This window comes from Plutella xylostella, chromosome 7, assembly GCF_932276165.1.
Source record: "Plutella xylostella chromosome 7, ilPluXylo3.1, whole genome shotgun sequence".
NCBI lineage: Eukaryota > Metazoa > Arthropoda > Insecta > Lepidoptera > Plutellidae > Plutella > Plutella xylostella.
In genome coordinates, this window is record NC_063987.1 from 4,625,206 (window position 1) to 4,643,200 (window position 17,995).

Sequence of the window (17,995 nt, forward strand, 5' to 3'; positions counted from 1 at the left end):
GAGACAAAACTTCGGATTATTGTTCATAAACATATTTATTATTGATTATACTGACCTCTAGTGAGAATAGGGAGAACAAAAAGTTATCCACTGAAACGCTTCCTGAAATACATCAAGAACGGGCGGCATTTCCTTCGATCGAAGCTACTCGTAAAGTAATTCACACACACTTTTCGCTTATTTCTCACACAAACCACACATTTTTCTCGCTTAATAACGAATCACTTCACTTGTTACACTAGTTGTTGTTTGAGAAACAACAATCCGCGTAGAAATACTTGTGTAAAAGTATTATTTACATGAATTCAGTTGCAGTAGTGGTGGTGAGTGAGACTGTAGTGTCTGGACTGGCGTCGCGCATGCCGCGAGGGACACGCTGTAAATATAAAAATGGACAAACTCCCCTTCGTTGGGTTCACCCGAATGAATCACTGCATAATTCACCGAATGCTCTTGTACTTTGTTGTGTTTTTTGTCCAAGGAGGGCGACAGTGCAAGCGGTGGCGGGGTCGGAGTTTATCAATACAGTCGAAGTGTCGGTGTACGCGTACGGTCCTAGTATCAATTTGGGCGGTTAGACTTCCGCGTGCGTTTTAACAAAATATTGATCGACGCGAGTCCTGTCTGAGGACATGTTGGGATACTACTGAGGGGACGGATAATCTCCGTAGATCGGTGGCTTATACTATGCACAAATCTCGAAAAACGCCTGAATGGCAGGTAGTAGTTTTTTTTGTACGGTTTGGGCCAGAGAGGCGGATTTGGTAGTAGGTAAAAAATGACTCAATGTTTGAAGGGTATGCGGATAAATAATCACATTATTTTTATTGTTTAGAGAATTAGGTAAAAAATCGCGTGGCATCCAAAAGCTATAACTTATTTGTAAGTAACTATAAGTAGGTATTTAGAATGAATAGTTACAATAAAAATCGGAAAAAAACTCTCTTAAGTTGCCTGCTGTCTAGACTTTTATTTTATTAATTACTAGATCAGTATTACTTATACATCAATGCTTAGGTAATCGGAGGCTCCAGATATAGAATCCTCACCCGAAAGCCTAGTTAGTACCTAGTTACCTAGATGTTATACTGACGAAAAAAGAACGAACAAAAGCCTGCAATCGGCAGCTTTAATACAACGAGATAGAGTCGTGGCTCGAGCAGCAGCGCTCCGAAACTTAGTTTTTCGTCATTGACCCCTACTATTACTATTTTTTTTAGTTTTAGGTCTTATGGTATGGCTTATTCCTGTGGGATTTCTATGTTAATGCCTGAGGAGTACTTATTATGCCTAGATGCCTAGTAGGTATACCTGGGTTCCCCTCATCTCGCCTAATCTTTATTGCTCAAAACTCGATTCGCATAACTCGTATGGTCTAAACTTTATTTGCCGAATCATCACTTTGCCTAGACTTATGTGGCATAAGACTCTTTTTTTTTTTTTTTTTTTTATTATTTGGCTCACTAAACTGAGCTTAGTTCTTACAGTTTTCAAAAACAGTTGCCTAACTACCTTACAATGAATAAGCCCTACTAGAAGTGAGCACAACATGCATAAAAAATTAGAATTAAATTTTTACAAAAATGAACTTAGTGCTATTCCAATAACTTAATAAGTGAACAACTTATGCTACTTACTTAAACAAATTATTTACAAGTTTACATACTACAGTATAAATAAGAGTATCAGTACCACAACAATATTTGTGTGCTGTTATTGCTATACCTACTTAATTAACTAAAACAACCCGTAGCGTAGACGCGAAAACAAATACATTACATAATAAAACTTTTCAACTGGTACTTAATTGATGAGACAGTGGATCCAAAAATATCAATCGAGTCCTGGACGCTATTGTATGTCGCTAAGAGTCTGTATAAAGGGGAGTGTTGAGCGTGTAGTGTGGTGCATGTCGGAAGATAAAAGGTTTTTCTGTTTTGGAGTCGGCTGCCTGAGCGTGGTATGTTTAATTTAATTTTTCCCAAAATTTCTGGAGAATCCACCTTTCCTTGAACAGTTTTGGTCAGGAATATTATGTCGTTACACCTTCTCCGAGCCTCAAGTGATTGAAGTTTGTAATGCTTCCTGCGGTCGCTGTACGATTCAAGGCTACGGCATTTATTCTCTGTGTAGGCTAGGTGATATAGGAAACGTTTCTGAACCCGTTCCAGCCTGTTCACATGAATTTTATAGCTAGGATTCCAAACGGGGCTACTATATTCCAGGATACTACGAACCAAACTGTTGAACATGGTAATAGCTAGACTAGAGTCCCTAAATATTTTTGTTTGTCTAGTAACAAAGCCTGCAAGCTTGGACGCTTTTTTTATGGTAACATCGATATGTTCACGAAAACTTAATGTTTTGTCAATAATAATTCCAAGGTCACGAATGGTCTCAACTTCTTCTAACGGTGTGTTGTTTATCCTATACTTAGCTGTTAGAGGGATTTTCTTACGTGTAAATGAAATGTGAAAGCATTTTGAAGCATTTAATGTCATGTGATTACGATGACACCATTCGTGGACCAAGTTAATATCAGCTTGCAGAAGTTGTGTATCCTCGTGATTCCTGACAGCCCGATATAGTTTGACATCATCAGCAAACAGTTTGAATTTAGACCTAAGCCCAACAACCAGATCGTTTATGAACATGACGAAGAAGAGAGGTCCTAAATGAGAGCCCTGTGGAACTCCCGACGGAACCTCTCTTGGGTCAGATTTAAATCCTCGAATCAATACCAACTGAGTTCTGTTTTCGAGATAAGACCTACACCATTGCAACAAGCTACCGTGTATTCCAAATATTGACAATTTGTAGAGAAGGAGACTATGGTTAACCAAGTCAAATGCTTTGCTCTCGTTTCGTCTAAAACTCTTTTGGCACAATCTTGAAACACCTAAATCTCGTTTGCCCAAATTTATCTTCGTCTATACCTTTGTATAACCTTGTTTATTCTAATATTATCCTATTGAATGATATAATGAAGTATGTAGTTAATGTAAAAATTGTGGTATTTTCTCCTACATACCGAAAAACACGATATTGAATGATTAAAAAATCGAATTACAATCGCCATTAAACCCCATGGGATCGAAACCTAAAGATAGGTGCGACGACGAGCAAAGCGAGGAGGAGCGTATTAGGTGCACATGTTCGTCAAAACCAAAGCGGAGCGCAGCGAAGCGGAGCGGAGCGTTTTCCACACAGCGGAAACAATACAAGGCACCAGTTTGCGTTATGTAGAGCGTCGCTCCATCAAAGTTAAAGCCAAACGAATATGATTAAGTACTTTGTAAAACCTATGCCATAGCATTATTAGGCTATTCAAGATTTGGCCACACTATTATTAGGCTAAACAAGATTATGCGAAATAACTTTTTACTAAACGAGATTTATGCCATACGATTTTCGGCGAAACGAGACTTTGACCAAACGTTACTATGCAATACGAGATTAGGCAAATAAATCTTAGGCCTAAAAAGGTAGAACCAGGTATACCTACCTACTCATAGATAAGTAATTTAGCAATGTTCATAGTTAGCAGGTACCTACTGTCTAGATTTTTGAAATCAGTTAAATTTTCGCGGTTTCCAGTGGAAAATCCGGTAGGCTTACCCGATTGAGCTACACTATTCACTACACGGCATCGCTCCTTTTATTTGGAGTTTGATGTTCCAGGTTTTTCCGTGGGTTTCCTGATTTATAAATCTGGGTTTATAAATCGATTCAGTGCGAGGTAAAAGAGCTACAGCCAGAGTTAACGGAACCCCACAGCAGCAATTAAGTTAATCAACCGATTTAAGGAGTTAACCCCTTGATTTAGCATGGTGGGACACTCACTAACCTTAACAGTCCATCATGTAACCAAACCGAGGTATTTTTAACCTAACTGAATGGTGTGTAATTAGGCCTTAGCTTCAATTTCTCCATAGACGATTAGATCGTAACGGGAAAGGTTGATCAATTATAGTTACGTCATCTCCATATTAAATTCTTGACAGATGTGTCAAAAGTCAAGCAATAATCCCGAAAAATAATTAAGAAACGTCAATCCATAAATATTTTTGGCTTAAATCGAGATTTAATAATTATGTTTGTGCAAGTCGCCCTTATGGGAGATTTTCTTTTGACGTTTAAAAGTTTCAAAATCGAGGGTTAGAGCATAACTAGGGATTATTGGTTGACTTTTGACACATAAGTATACATATATCTGTCAAGAATTTAATATGGAGATCAAACCCTGGTAGAGTAATATTTGAATCGAACAGTAGTACAACGTTTTGCTTTTATGAAACTGGATGGTGTAGGAAGTGGTTAGTGACCTTGACTGCTACTCCAAGGTCCCGGGTTCGATCCCCGGCCGTGGCAGATATTCACGTGAAATGTTTGTGGAGGTAATGGCAATAACCTTGGAGGAGGCTCATGTCCTGCAGACCTGCAGTGGATTATTATGGGTTGTGTGCAAGGAGCATAAGTTAGGGGCCGTCCATTAATCACGTGAGGTTGTTTTTCTCATTTTTTGACCCCCCCCTCCACCCTGGTGATATTTGGTGAGGTTTGGGACCAACCCCCCCTCCCCCCCCTGAATCACGTGTATTTTTTGGAAGTCTACGTAAAGGCTATTTTTGACTAGAAAAAATATAACGAAAATTGCGTTTTGAATTGAAAAACATTTATTTATTAACCGCGGCGCGCGGGGAGACGTTGCTTAGCAACGGTGGGCGAGTCAATCAAGGTCATACTACAAATCGTAATTTTTTTTGCACCGTTAAAAATTTCGGTTCAGAAATACCTAGCGCTTTTTGACAAAAAATTAATACACGTGATGTTTAACGAGACCCCCCCCTCCCCCCTCGTGATGTTTCGTGAGGTTTTCCGTACCCCCTCCCCCCCCCCTTTGAGCCTCACGTGATTAATGGACGGCCCCTTAGGCATTTATCTCGAGAAGGCTGTTGTGTGTTGTGGTCGTTATTATGAGCTTATTGTCTAAAGCTGCGTCCACACCGGGCCAACGAACGCCCAACGAACGCCAACGGTTATCCCAACGATGGATATTTATCATACATAATAAGGCAGATTGCGGCAACGAAGGCCAACGAAACCCGTCCGTTGGCCTTCGTTGGGCCGGTGTGTACGCAGCTTAAGGCTTACACCTCTTTCACTTCCCATTTATAGATGGCATTTATTATTTTGAGAAACTGACGGTATGATTTTTAACACACAGATAACTTTTATCCAAAATTTGACGTCAACATGACGTAAATTTTTCGCGCCAAAATCAACTGATTCGCCGGCTGTTGCTTGCTGCTTGTGAGTATTTTCGTTTATTTCATTATTTTCTCTAGTTCGGAAGCTCCCCATTGTTTGCTGGTATTTTATTTTAATTAATTACTAGCTTGCCTATATTTATTATGTATTTAATTAGCAAATTAACTTTTGAGCACATAACCTATCATCATCTTCGATAGTAAGTATTTTTTTACTCACATTATTTACAAGTAAAAGTGACTATATATTTAATGAACTTCCACAGCACGCTGTCGATACTTAAGCTTCAGAAAATACTTACGAATTTATTTCGCAAGATGCCTGCCGAAATCCAACCAACTCTGAAATTCACTCGTATGTCTGAACATGCGTTCCCTCCAGTCAAAGGATCAGAAAAAGCTGCGGGCTTTGATTTGAAAAGGTACGTTTTCAAATGTTAAATTACTAGGTTACCTTCTTAACATGTGCTTGTCGTTATGCATGTTGTGCAAACAAAGAGGACACCTCAAATGAACAAAAAAATAAAAAAAAAAACACAAAAAGGTATCTGATTATAAAATAATAAAAATACATAAAAGAGACAGTCATGTTGTTTATTTTATTTTATTTATTTATTTTATTTTATTTGGAAAGCTAACAACTTTAAGTACAAAGATATAAACATTATATTAGGTATCATATGAGTTAATAACAAGCTTTCACATATAATTACAAATATAGGTACTAAGTAGGAGAGCGTAGTTTATGACAAAGTTTGCACAAACACATACCTACGTTACAAATTAAAAGCTACGTAAGTACCTACTAACGTAGATTAAAACAACGTCACGTTATGAGAAAAAGTAAGAAAAAAAAAAATTATTATAAAGGTAAGATGCTCTAGAAGTTATATGCTATGACTACAATTATGTAAATAATCGGGTCTGTAAACCACTACGGCTATTGGTAGATTTTATATTTCGGTAAATTACCTACACAAATATATTAAATAAAATAAAGTAAAATGTTACTGTTGAATGGATGCCACGAAAGTTCTAATAACGTATTTCTTTAACGAATCGATGCCACTACAAAAGATATCTAAATCAGTTTCGCTAGACAGATTATTAAAAGTGCTGCACGCCCTAAGAATATATGAATTCTTTCTGTAGTTGGTACTAACAGAAGGAACGAAAAATACTTTATTATTCCTAAATTTGCGAGCGGGTACATTAATATTGATTTTTCTAAGTAACGAGGGACAGTCACAAGATCCTCTGATTATTTTTATGAGTAAAATTATGTCAGATATTATTCTGCGCAGATGCAGTGGCAGCAGATGGAATTTGGCACATCTCTGTTCATAAGTCATATTAACGGATATACAGGGTGTTAACTTAATTGCGTTGGAGCGGGAAATGGTAGATACAGCTGATGATACTGAACACGATAAGACATTAAAAAACGTATTTTATTTGCTTTAAGCTGACCAACATAAAACAGTTTTATTTAGTACATTTTAAAATTTCATAGTCACCCTATTCAGGTTTAGGTACGTTTGACAGAATGACCATGAACTTGAAAGCCAAGATCAAGGCCAAACAATTCAAAGCCAAGGTCAATAAAAAAGTATGCGTGCATCAGCACCACACTCGTGGAGCTACATCGTCAAGGTACCTACCGAGATTTTGGGTACTAAAAGTACCCAATCCATTGCAGACATTTCATTTTACTCCATAAGTATCACTTTATTGATACAAAATTATCTTTTATGAATACAGAACATTTTCATTTTATGCTTCATAACATAGGTCACACGTATTCACAGCACAGCACAACATAAAACGAAATGAGGAACAAGGCTTGGTAATCAAAAGATAGTATTGTAGGTACCTTTTCCCTTTTAGGTAATACTTAATTGTAAAAAATGATTGTAAACAAGTAAACAACAATGACTGACTGACAGACTAGATCCACAGAGAAGGTAATGACTATCATAAATACTCGATGGTTATGATACGCGAGATTGTTATTATTCTACTGGTATTTAAAGTGAGGCCATACTTATTATAAGGATTCCCGTACTATTCGTCATCAAAGACGTCTCAATCGCAAGTACACAACACCAAGTGTAAGTAAACCAATTCGTCATTGAAGTAGACCCTGTTATCATCCTGTTATGCATTGTGGTCTTTTAACTTTAGCTGCATACAGACCGGCCAAACGAACGCCAACGAACAGGTTTTGTTGACCTTCGTTGCTCAATCTGCCCCTGTATTATGTATGATAAATGTCCATCGGTGGGCGTTCGTTGGGCCGGTCTGTACGCATCTTTAGGTAATAAAAGAAAAATAAAATGTGGTGAGTATCAAGGGTGAATAGTTGAATACTAAACGCTTACCTTATTCTGAGTAAAAAGGTTTAATTATTGTTCTGAGCTCCTAGAAAGTCATAAATTATATTCTGTACGATCTATCAAACTTTATGACAATCAGCTGTTTAATTGTTGATTAGTATGTCATTAATCACCATGAATAATTTCAATTTTATTTAATAATTGTTATTACCTACTGTGTAATTAATTACAATCATAGTTACATCAAATAAATTATGAAAAGTGAAGTTGATAACAAATTTACAGTGTGTGTTCTTTTGCAATCGAATGTCTCATTGGTTATGTGTTTGTGAAGGGTGACCATGTTTTTGATTAAGGTAAAACTTTCCACTTTACTTTAGACTTTAAACATAAATATTCGAGATTCTGATGTTTTTTTTCTTAGAAACGTGCTTGGTTAGACTAATACTTACCCCCATTTCCCGCTCAAACGCATTCTAGTTAACACCCTGTATTAAATTTGAATTTAAGATATCGTGTGAATTTTCTTTGTATCTTTTCAATTCTATCAGAGTATGTTTCATAATTAGGATTCCAGACCTGGCAAGCGTATTCCAAATGACTCCGTACATACGAACAATAAAGTAGTTTAACCGTTTTCATGTTTTTAAATTTTTTTGATGATCGCATTAAAAAACCCAATGCTTTAGATGCTTTACTCACGATGTCATCGATGTGTTTATCAAACAGCAGCTTACTGTCGTGAGTAACACCCAGATCACGCATATTAGATACTCGAGTAAGATATTGATTTTTAACACTGTAATTTGTTGAAAAAGGTGATGGTTTTCGCGTAAATGTCATAAAATAACATTTGGAGACGTTTAAATCTAGTTTATTACGCTCACAATAAATGTCAAGTCTATTTAAATCTTGTTGTAAAAGTAATGCATCCGACTCATTATTGACAACCCTGTAAACTTTCATGTCGTCAGCGAAAAGCAAATGATGGGAGTGTTGAAAGCAACTATCAATATCTGTTATGAAAATTACAAAGAGGAGGGGTCCTAAAAGAGATCCTTGGGGTACTCCTGATGGTATGCATCGCCAAGAAGATGTGTATCCATTCAACACTACTGCTTGGGACCTGTTATGCACGTTATGTTGTGGTACATTCCACAATCCCCAGCAGTGGAAATGGTCACCAACAGTATTAAGCCTGTAAACTTAGCATTAAAATAGTTTTTCTTTTTTGCTTGATATATTGGAGTATAATTCGGTCAGTGTGAAGTCCCACACACTAACCTACAATGCTCAATACTTATAATTTTATTACTTACCTCGTTCTAGTGCTTATGACTATGTGGTGCCTGCCCGCGGCAAAGAGTTGGTTAAGACAGACTTGCAGATAGAGCTGCCCTCCGGCTGCTACGGCCGAGTGGCCCCACGGTCAGGGCTTGCAGTCAAGAACTTCATTGATGTTGGAGGTAATATTATTAATAACTTTTTACATCTATGTAAAATTAGGTACCTATAAGGAAAATCATAGACAGCAGTTATGAGTCTTCAGGTTGGTGATAAGGAGTAGCTTATGAAGTACCTAGTAATGTGTTATTTTCAGCATGTTAGATGTTGCATTGTATATTCAGCCTGATAACTTTATGCCAAGAAGGTATGTTGAATAAATTAATGTTAAACATCTGTATCAACATGTGTTTTTTTCCAGCTGGTGTGATAGATGAAGACTATCGTGGCAATGTGGGAGTGGTCCTCTTCAATCACTCTGATCAAGACTTCCCAGTGAAGAAAGGTGACAGGATTGCCCAGCTCATTTGTGAAAAGATATTCTACCCCGACCTACTTGAGGTTACCAACTTGACGGAGACCAAGAGAGCTGAAGGAGGCTTTGGATCCACTGGAACACAATGAAACAAATTTTCAGTATTTACTTTTAATAACTATGTGATACTTAACTCTTAAACTTACAGTGCTAAATAGATTATAAGTGCCATTTTTGTATAAAAAATATGTTTTTTGTTTACAAGGTCACCTACAATAGTTAACCTCAATAGTTAGGCACTAATATCACTGACATTCATCAAAATTGTCCAAGACACTCTGAAATTTAAAACTTATTGGAGGGGTCACTATTGCTATGTCAGGGGTTGGTGTAGACGACCTCTTGAGGAATGGCTTGAGGAAACTCTTGATTCGGTTGTCATTGTTGACTCCAAAATCTAATTCAGCCTTTTCAACATGTTTTTCTAGAGTATCTACATTGTTGTGCACTTTTACCATCACTTCATTCAAAGTGTTTATTTTCTTTGAGAGGGTAATGACTTCAGTGCGGTATTTGTTGATATCTTCCGAGACACTTGATGCACATTCACTGTTCTTTGATTTTATCATTTGCAACACACTGGACAACTCCTCAAGTCTCGTCAGCATATTGTCTATAACATCTTGAACTGTTTTTAATTCACTCGACACATTTAACTTCATATACGCAACGTAGTCTTTCACAGTTTCGTCAAGCATTTTGCAATGTTATTCACTGAAATCGGGATATAAATATTCGAACAAAGTCAAGAATTTGTCTAGGAGATCTGTCAAAAGTTTTGACATTTCCCTAAACGAAGTAGGCCACAAATGATAAAGTTTTACTATTATTTCCATTTCTCTGCTTATTAAATGGTAATCCGGGCAATGATCCGATTCAGTACTACTGGAGTAAGCATATTGCATCCTAGCCACTTCCATGACTGCAACGACCTCGTAACATTGAGCAACCTGCTTGCTAAATCCTTTGACCATGACACTTTCTACACCCACAGCAGGGCATCGGGCATAGGAAGTGACTTACATTTATTTGGTATTAAATGGAGATTACTTCGGAGAGATACACAAACCGATGAATTTGGGTTTTACTTAAGTAGGGTTGGTAGTTGGGGTGAAATATTTTTATACTTTCAAGGACGACGTACGTTGACCATAGTGGTGCTCAGAATAATGATTTTCATTGAGTTTCCATATTTTTTCCATCACAGTCTATGGATATGTTTTTTTTATGTTCACAGATTATTTTTTTTGTCAGTTTTCATTCATTCACAATAATTTCATTCGGTCATTAAATGTCAAATTACCAACGAAACCAAAGCAAATGTTGGCTTGTTTTCCTTTTTATTAGTAATATTTCGGCGATTTCTTAAAAAATGTTGCCCTCTACCGGTTATTTCAAAGGAATAAGCTGCCCTTTTTATGATAGTGGGCTTTGTGAAAGACCTTATTGTCATTTTCGCCACATAAAGAAAGAATCTCAGGGTCTAGCCAGTGACGGCATCGAGAGTGGTGTTATTTTACAACAACTAGTGTCCGAAGCTGTGAAAAAAGTTTTGCAGCAAACCGAGACATCCAATTCTCCAAGCTCTGCGGCCAGTACCGACAATGGTGTGACCACCAACGGCGAAGTAATTCAGAATCACATCCCAGCGAAAGTGACATACAACCCCACTCCAATCGCCGAACTCAAAAAAATTACAAATACAGATACTGAAAACGAAAATAACAATGAACAACAACGAAAACGACATATCCCAGTTCCTTATACACCCCGAAAACCCGTCAGTTTGCCTATCACCAGGCCTGAGATTGTAGATTCCAAGCCCTTCATCTACATACCACCACCTCTAACGTATCTTCCAGGGTCTACTGAAAAGCCCACACTCGACCCTTACTTACCAGAGGGTGGACAAGAGTCCAAAGAAAAGTACTTACAAGGTACAGAGATAGAATTACAAGAATATAAGCCAGTTGAGAATAAGTCTGCTAATAAATTGAACTACACACCTTCTGACAAAAGTGGAAGTAAGAAAAAACTGTTGGAGTATAAACCAGTGAAAGTGAATTCCAAAAATAATGCCCCAGCTGTAACTTACCAACCAACACCGCGGTCACAGGTGCCCTGTTTCTCCAGTGATGAAGATGAACCAGACCCAAAAAAACTTAAACTTACTACTGACTTAAATGGTCTTGATGACCTTGGTGCAGAGTTTGATATTTTAGGTCAAATACTAGACGAAGAAAAGTCAAAGGATGATAAAACAAATGCTGATAATGGCAAATCAAAAGAAAAGCATAAAAGCAGCAAGTCAAGCAAAACTAATGATGATGTAAATAAAAGTAAGAAGTCTTCATCAGAAAAACATGACAAAAAAAGGTCAGAAAACAAAGAAAGAGATAAATCTAAATCACATGACAAAGAAAAATCAGATAGTAAATCAAAAAGTTCAGAAAAAAAATCAAGTCACAGTCACAAAAGTTCTAGTAAAGATAAAGAAAAAAATAAAGATAAGGAATCATCTGATAAGAAAAGACATTCTAGTTCTAAATCATCTGATAAGGTATCAAAAAGCTCAAGCAGATCATCTTCTAAAGAAGTTCATTCAAAACACTCTAGTTCAAAGAGCAGTACTAAAGATAAAAACCATAAGCACAGTGATCGCAAGTCTTCAGAAAAAAAAGTAAAGGAAAAAGATAAATCTAAGGAAAAAAAGATTAAAGAAAAGCCTGAAACTGTAGTTTTACCATCTGATCAAGAAGATTTTGATGATAGAAATAATTTTAGTGATGAGTTATGTGAAGAATTGTCTGAGTCAGATGAAGAAGCTATTGCTTTAGAGTGTAAGAAAATATTTGAAGAGTATGTTCCATCTGTAAAAACAAAAATTGCAGAAGAGATGCCATCAAAAGAAGACAACAATTCAGATGAATACATACCATCAAAGAAAAGAGTTTCACATACTATTGACAAAAACATAAAGATTACTCCAAAGGAACCTATAAAACCAGATTACAAAGTCAGTGCAGCTCAAAAAATGGCAGAAAGGTTACCCAAAGTAAGAGAATATCATGCAGCCAAGAAAGCTGAAGCTGTTAGTGCCAGCACTGAAATGATGAAGAGTTCATTCACTCCGCCAGTAAGCTCTGGCAAAATACGGATTGCTCATGTTCCATATGCATCCACATTAATGAATGCTAAGAGAGTGATGCCTCCAAAAATAGAAGTGAAACCAGAACCATCCACAAGCACTATCACACAAACTGTTAAGAAAGGAGTTTCTAGAGTAGCTCATATGCCAAATGAAAAATTCATAGATAGACCTGGTGTTTTAGAACCCCTTGCTTCAAAGATACCAGCTAATATTAGATCAACTTACTTAAATATGATGATTGATGAATGTATTAAAATCTACCTTTCACATACTGATGCATATGCTAGAGCTCAACATGAAGAGCTGGCTACAAGTAAAAAATGCAAAACAATTCAAATATACAAAAACTCTGCTGTATTAGCTGTAAGTAGGTTACGGAAGGAATTACTAGAATGTAATGGAGTTAAGAAGACAGGTTCGGATTGCACAACATTACAGAGGATTCCGTCGGCCATCTCTGGAACATCAGGTAGTGCTGGGTCTTGGAGCATAGAAAATAAGAATAAAAGGAATTTCGAAAATCCCAAGGAATTCACTGGTGCAAAGTTTTACGCCAACATATCAAAATGGATTCTTACAGAAGAACAGCTGCAAGATAATGGTTTTCCTAGAGTCCATCCTAATGGAACTAAGGGAAGAGCTATGATTTATGCTGAGAATAAGAAGCAAAAACCGCCTAAAGGTATATTCAGGACTTGCACCAGGTGTAAAAAAGAGTATACAGTTGATAAACGGAATTTCCCAGCAGTTAAAGAGGAATGTATTTATCACCCAAATAATAAATACAGATTTAGGGGAGAAGTCCGTTATCAATGCTGCAGCCAAGATGGCACCTCAGATGGTTGCTGTGTAGCGCCATACCATGTGTATGAGTATGTAGACTATGAAAATTTAAAGGGTTACATAAGAACACTACCCCCAGAGAGAGAAATGGAAGATTATGGGATATATTCTTTGGATTGTGAAATGTGTTACACAACTAATGGCTTAGATTTGACTAGAATAACAGTAATAGATGCGTCTTGTAAAGTAATCTACGAAACTTTGGTCAAACCCTTACACCCTATCATTGACTACAATACTAGGTACTCTGGTATAACTGAAGAACAAATGACTGGTGTGAGAACAACCCTGCTTGATGTTCAAGCTACTTTGCTTACTATGTTTAATAGTAAAACAATTTTGATAGGGCATAGTTTAGAATCAGACTTCAAGGCTTTAAAATTAATTCATGATACAGTGATAGACACAAGTGTTTTGTTTCCTCACAAGATGGGTCCACCTTACAAGAGAGCCTTGAGAAATCTGTCGTCAGAGTATTTGAAGAAGATAATTCAGAACTCAGTGGAGGGCCACGACAGCGCAGAGGACGCCACTGTCTGTATGGAGCTACTGCATTACAAGCTGAAGGAAGACTTGAAGACTAGATAGGGCCTTCTACAATTTTCCTTTTTGAACTGGTATAAATTATAATAGACGTAATCTGAATTTAATTTTCTGAAAATTGTAAACCTAGCGAATTTATTTATAATACCTATGTTGTACATTAGTTTAGGTTTTCATACTGTACTTTTATTGCACTTAGGTATATGCATAAAAGTTGTTTTTATAGGTTCAAGTGTTAGGTATTTAAGTATTACCCTTATAATGTTTAAGTTAATGATTCTGTGAATTTCAATTACCTAGTTAGTTTTCAATATTTATGAAAATTTTATAATATAGAAGAGTTACGAGTTTAATTTCATAACAATGAAATTGACGCAATTTTCATTTAAATACTCTACTTTATTACCATCCTCAATTGTTGGATAAAAATTAATAATACAATAAAAACACAAGAGTAAAACCGAAAATAATATTTTACTAGAAGACAAATATTACACATATGTAATGTCCTTAGAACACATACTTAAGACATTTCAACCATTAGTTATAGAAAACCTGAAATCTACACACAGTACTGATGCGATTCATTGGGACGTGCCTCGTGGGTACAACTGCTAACAAGCATATTTTGTGCGCCAGCTTAAGACCAATGGCGATATAATTTTAATTCTAAATATCCAATACACAGGTAATAAATATTTCAAATACTTGTACTCTTCAAGGTAAACATTGTTACTTAGAGATACGACTAATTGGATGAAAGCGTAAATAAATTTTACAAACAATACATACATAAATGTGATTAAACAATTTTGCTTTCTAACCAAACATACATTACCTACTTTAACATCATTCAATACAACACTTTTCTCGTAAAAAGTTACATATTCGAATGACGTTACAGTTGGTATTTTCTTATATGAAGCCTATTTTCTAGACTATTATTAGTTAGTGTGAATGAATATATATTTTTGATAATAAGCTAATAAGTAAGTTTTATACAATATGAAGTATGGTGTGTGAGGTACTAGCAAAACAGATAAAAGTAATACTTATTGTTTGGCTTTAGTTAGTACAAAATTTTGGGCATTACAATATGTATAATTTTAAGGCAATGTTAATGCTAAAAACTCAACATAAATTTACCTAAAGATTACATTTTTCATCAATGGTTTGGGATACACTGGAACACTATAATTTACTGACAATAACATTAAGTTTCTAGCATTCTAAACATACAAATTACGTTATAATTATTATTGGTGTATATTTTTGATGTTCCTAAGTGTAATATGATTACAAAACAATTTGCGTACTTTTAAAACCACAGCAATAATAAATTAATTATTTGATGGTATACTTATGGTTTTCTTTTTTGTAATTTACACAGAATGTCCCAATGAATGTACATGGCGATAGCGGCCACGGGTAGGCAGGTAAATCTTGACATCACTGATGTTGAAGAGCCCACCAGGCCCCCGCTAATCAATAAACGACTGTTCGACACACGCTTTCACCCGTTTCTCGTATTCCCGACGATTTTCTTTGTAAAGTTGCGCGGCCATCGAGTTCGCTGGCGAGTTGGGGTTTGGATCACTTAATAATGACTGAAACAAAATATACAAAGTGTGTTAATATTGTATTAGGTACTAAGGTACTAACTTTACCATGAGAGCTTTGCATCGCCTTTGAAGGACAGTGTAGTATGGCTTCTGAAGTGTAAGTAGCAGTCAATGGTTTTTTTAGATCAGTATATTGGCAATAAGTACAAACAGTCAATCAAATCTCAGATTGCAGTACCCCCCTACTGAAAATGGCAAAAGCAGATTGGTAGCTATAGCAAAGTTGTAACTCATTTCGGACGAAATGGTAGGTAATACCATACATAAGCATTGGATCACACTCTTAGTATAATCTTAAGTCCATTTATTTAATTGTCTAATGATACATTTATCCAAGATAATAAAAAAAAATACTCTGCCCTAGGCCTCTTCCATTAGGGCACTCTTCAGTTGATAGTTAATGTATAATTAACAATACCGAAAACATAAATAATTTGTTTTGTATAAAGAGACTCCGATCCCACAGATAAACTGTATATAAACAGTTTTGTGGGACATATTGTAAAACTACATTTATATGTAAGCTTATTAAATAAATTAAATAGCACTAAAATTATCTATTTACCTGTATAGAAGTAAGAATGGCAGAGACATCATATGTGGGGCTCCACCTATTTTGCAAGATGTCTAAGCAGATTCCTCCATCAGCGTAAACATTTGGATGGAACATTTTGGAGACAAACCGCACTGTTGGGGGTTTGTTGGGATATTCTTCTGTAAATTCTATAGTGAGTTTGAATGTTCCATCTTCAAATGGAGTATCATGTGGGCCAAATATCACAGCGTTCCAGATCATAATGTTATTGTCTGTTGGTGCACCAGAGACTCCAGTAGGTGGGTCCTCTTGCAAGCTGAAATTTTGACAAGATAAAGGATGAGTTGTGTGGTGAAAGCAAGCAGTATGCTGTGTACAGCCTCTATCAACTGTGGGGACACAGCACATTAATACTCATATATAATATGCGAAGACAATTTTTTCATAATGTAAGAGTTACATGAATCAACAAAAAAATACTATGTTCTATGGTTCAGAAATCCTGACCTCTTAAGTCATATAGAGGTCAAAACCTAAATACGTAAAAAATTCAATACATAATAAATTTTGTGTATGATATCTAGTTTCATTTATATACTAGAACAATCTTACCATTTTACATCAAGTAGGCAAGTTCTAATAAATACTGTTATGATGACCTTCTAAAGTTTTGTATTTGTTTGGACAAATGGTTGGTAGGTATCCCTATTTTAATTATTACAAAGTATAATTTGGGACATGTGCATAAAATATGTAAATAACAGTTGAAATTCTTCGCCTAGTTTTTCGGGTCATTTGGCTTTGCATTAGCTTAGACAAGAAAGAATGTATAAATAGGTATGTAACCTACATAGAAAGTATACCAACAAAAGCAGAACCAAACGGTATGTTTATGGTGACTCATGAGTTTGCTCCAGTGCAAAAGTAATGTTAATTACATGAATTTACATAGTTAAATGCTCTATTTTGAGATCTAAATACACGGGGACTTTGGCAAAGATAAGTATAAATCGATGAAAACGACAGTGATGTAATTAGATGAATCAGCAGGTACCGTTTCAAGAAAAAAATACATTATAAAGATTAGGCCACGTAAAATAGTTTTATCAGAGGTGGAAACTAAAATAAATGAGAAACATCTAGAAACAAACCGTTTGAAATCCCTCATCAGGCGTCTTCTAGCTGGAGTTGACATTTTGATTTCACGTCCAACACACTTTAGGTCAAACGATCGGGGATGTAGGCTTGTTAACTTTCAACTATTTTATTTAAATTTACGTATAATCTATCTTAACAAATTAAATATATTCTTGCTTGTAGATACACAAAAAGTTCTTTGTCACTAGAATGAAAAAAATATCGTCACGGCCATTGAGCGAGATGCAGGGGGGGGTCAGTGCCTTAATGGCTGAACTTTTAGTACAAGGTAGCGCCATCTCTTTATATTACTCTTATTACCAAAAAAGATGTAAGATGGCGTTATGAACAAGACCATAGAACAATAACAAGACACATAGATAAGTAGTATTTGAATGTCAACATTGTCATGATCTATGGCTATTATGAAGAAATTGCGTGTCAGTGTCAGTTCAGTTGTCTTACAATGTCTCGCAAATAACATGTTTAATTTTTGAAAATAAAAGCCTTTATTCTCGGTATATCGTTATTTATAAATTTTATATAAAAATAAAAATGATGTGTCAAGAAAAAGCATCTTTATCAGCTAAAAGTGTTTTTATGAAATTCTTGCGACCTAACAGATTCCATATGGATCCAGGTTCCACGTGGTTCCACGGGAACCGAGCTGAAATGGCGGCACTGGCAAAGAGCGTTCGACATCTTCATATCCGCTGAAGATTAAAATACTATGTGTACC

At 36.0% G+C, this 17,995-nt stretch overlaps 4 protein-coding genes across 5 annotated transcripts; 2 read left to right on the forward strand and 2 right to left on the reverse strand.

Annotated features, from left to right (window-relative positions):
* The first annotated feature begins 5,187 nt into the window (after positions 1-5,187).
* LOC105383380 (deoxyuridine 5'-triphosphate nucleotidohydrolase) lies at positions 5,188-9,530 on the forward strand. 2 transcript variants are annotated; one of them, XM_011553416.3, is made up of 4 exons: positions 5,188-5,313; positions 5,537-5,692; positions 8,936-9,072; positions 9,312-9,530. In XM_011553416.3, exons 2-4 carry the CDS (start codon positions 5,589-5,591, stop codon positions 9,512-9,514), a joined length of 444 nt encoding a protein of 147 aa, XP_011551718.3. In that variant the 5' UTR covers positions 5,188-5,313; positions 5,537-5,588; the 3' UTR covers positions 9,515-9,530. The 2 variants fall into 2 exon arrangements, with proteins under 2 accessions (XP_011551718.3, XP_011551719.3); XM_011553417.3 differs by lacking the exon at positions 5,188-5,313 and adding an exon at positions 5,325-5,373.
* LOC105383379 lies at positions 9,521-10,479 on the reverse strand. Its single transcript, XM_011553415.3, has one exon. The coding sequence runs from the start codon at positions 10,121-10,123 to the stop codon at positions 9,671-9,673; it is 453 nt and encodes a 150-aa protein (XP_011551717.3). The 5' UTR covers positions 10,124-10,479; the 3' UTR covers positions 9,521-9,670.
* Positions 10,480-10,685: 206 nt separating this feature from the next.
* LOC105383377 (RNA exonuclease 1 homolog) lies at positions 10,686-14,484 on the forward strand. The gene has a single exon (XM_011553414.3). It carries the CDS (start codon positions 10,798-10,800, stop codon positions 14,005-14,007), a length of 3,210 nt encoding a protein of 1,069 aa, XP_011551716.3. The 5' UTR covers positions 10,686-10,797; the 3' UTR covers positions 14,008-14,484.
* Positions 14,418-17,502, reverse strand: LOC105383376 (ubiquitin-conjugating enzyme E2-17 kDa). Its single transcript, XM_011553413.3, has 3 exons — positions 17,271-17,502; positions 16,150-16,435; positions 14,418-15,569 (listed from the first exon to the last, which is right to left on the reverse strand). The coding sequence occupies exons 1-3, from the start codon at positions 17,312-17,314 to the stop codon at positions 15,444-15,446; spliced, it is 456 nt and encodes a 151-aa protein (XP_011551715.1). The 5' UTR covers positions 17,315-17,502; the 3' UTR covers positions 14,418-15,443.
* Positions 17,503-17,995: the final 493 nt, after the last annotated feature.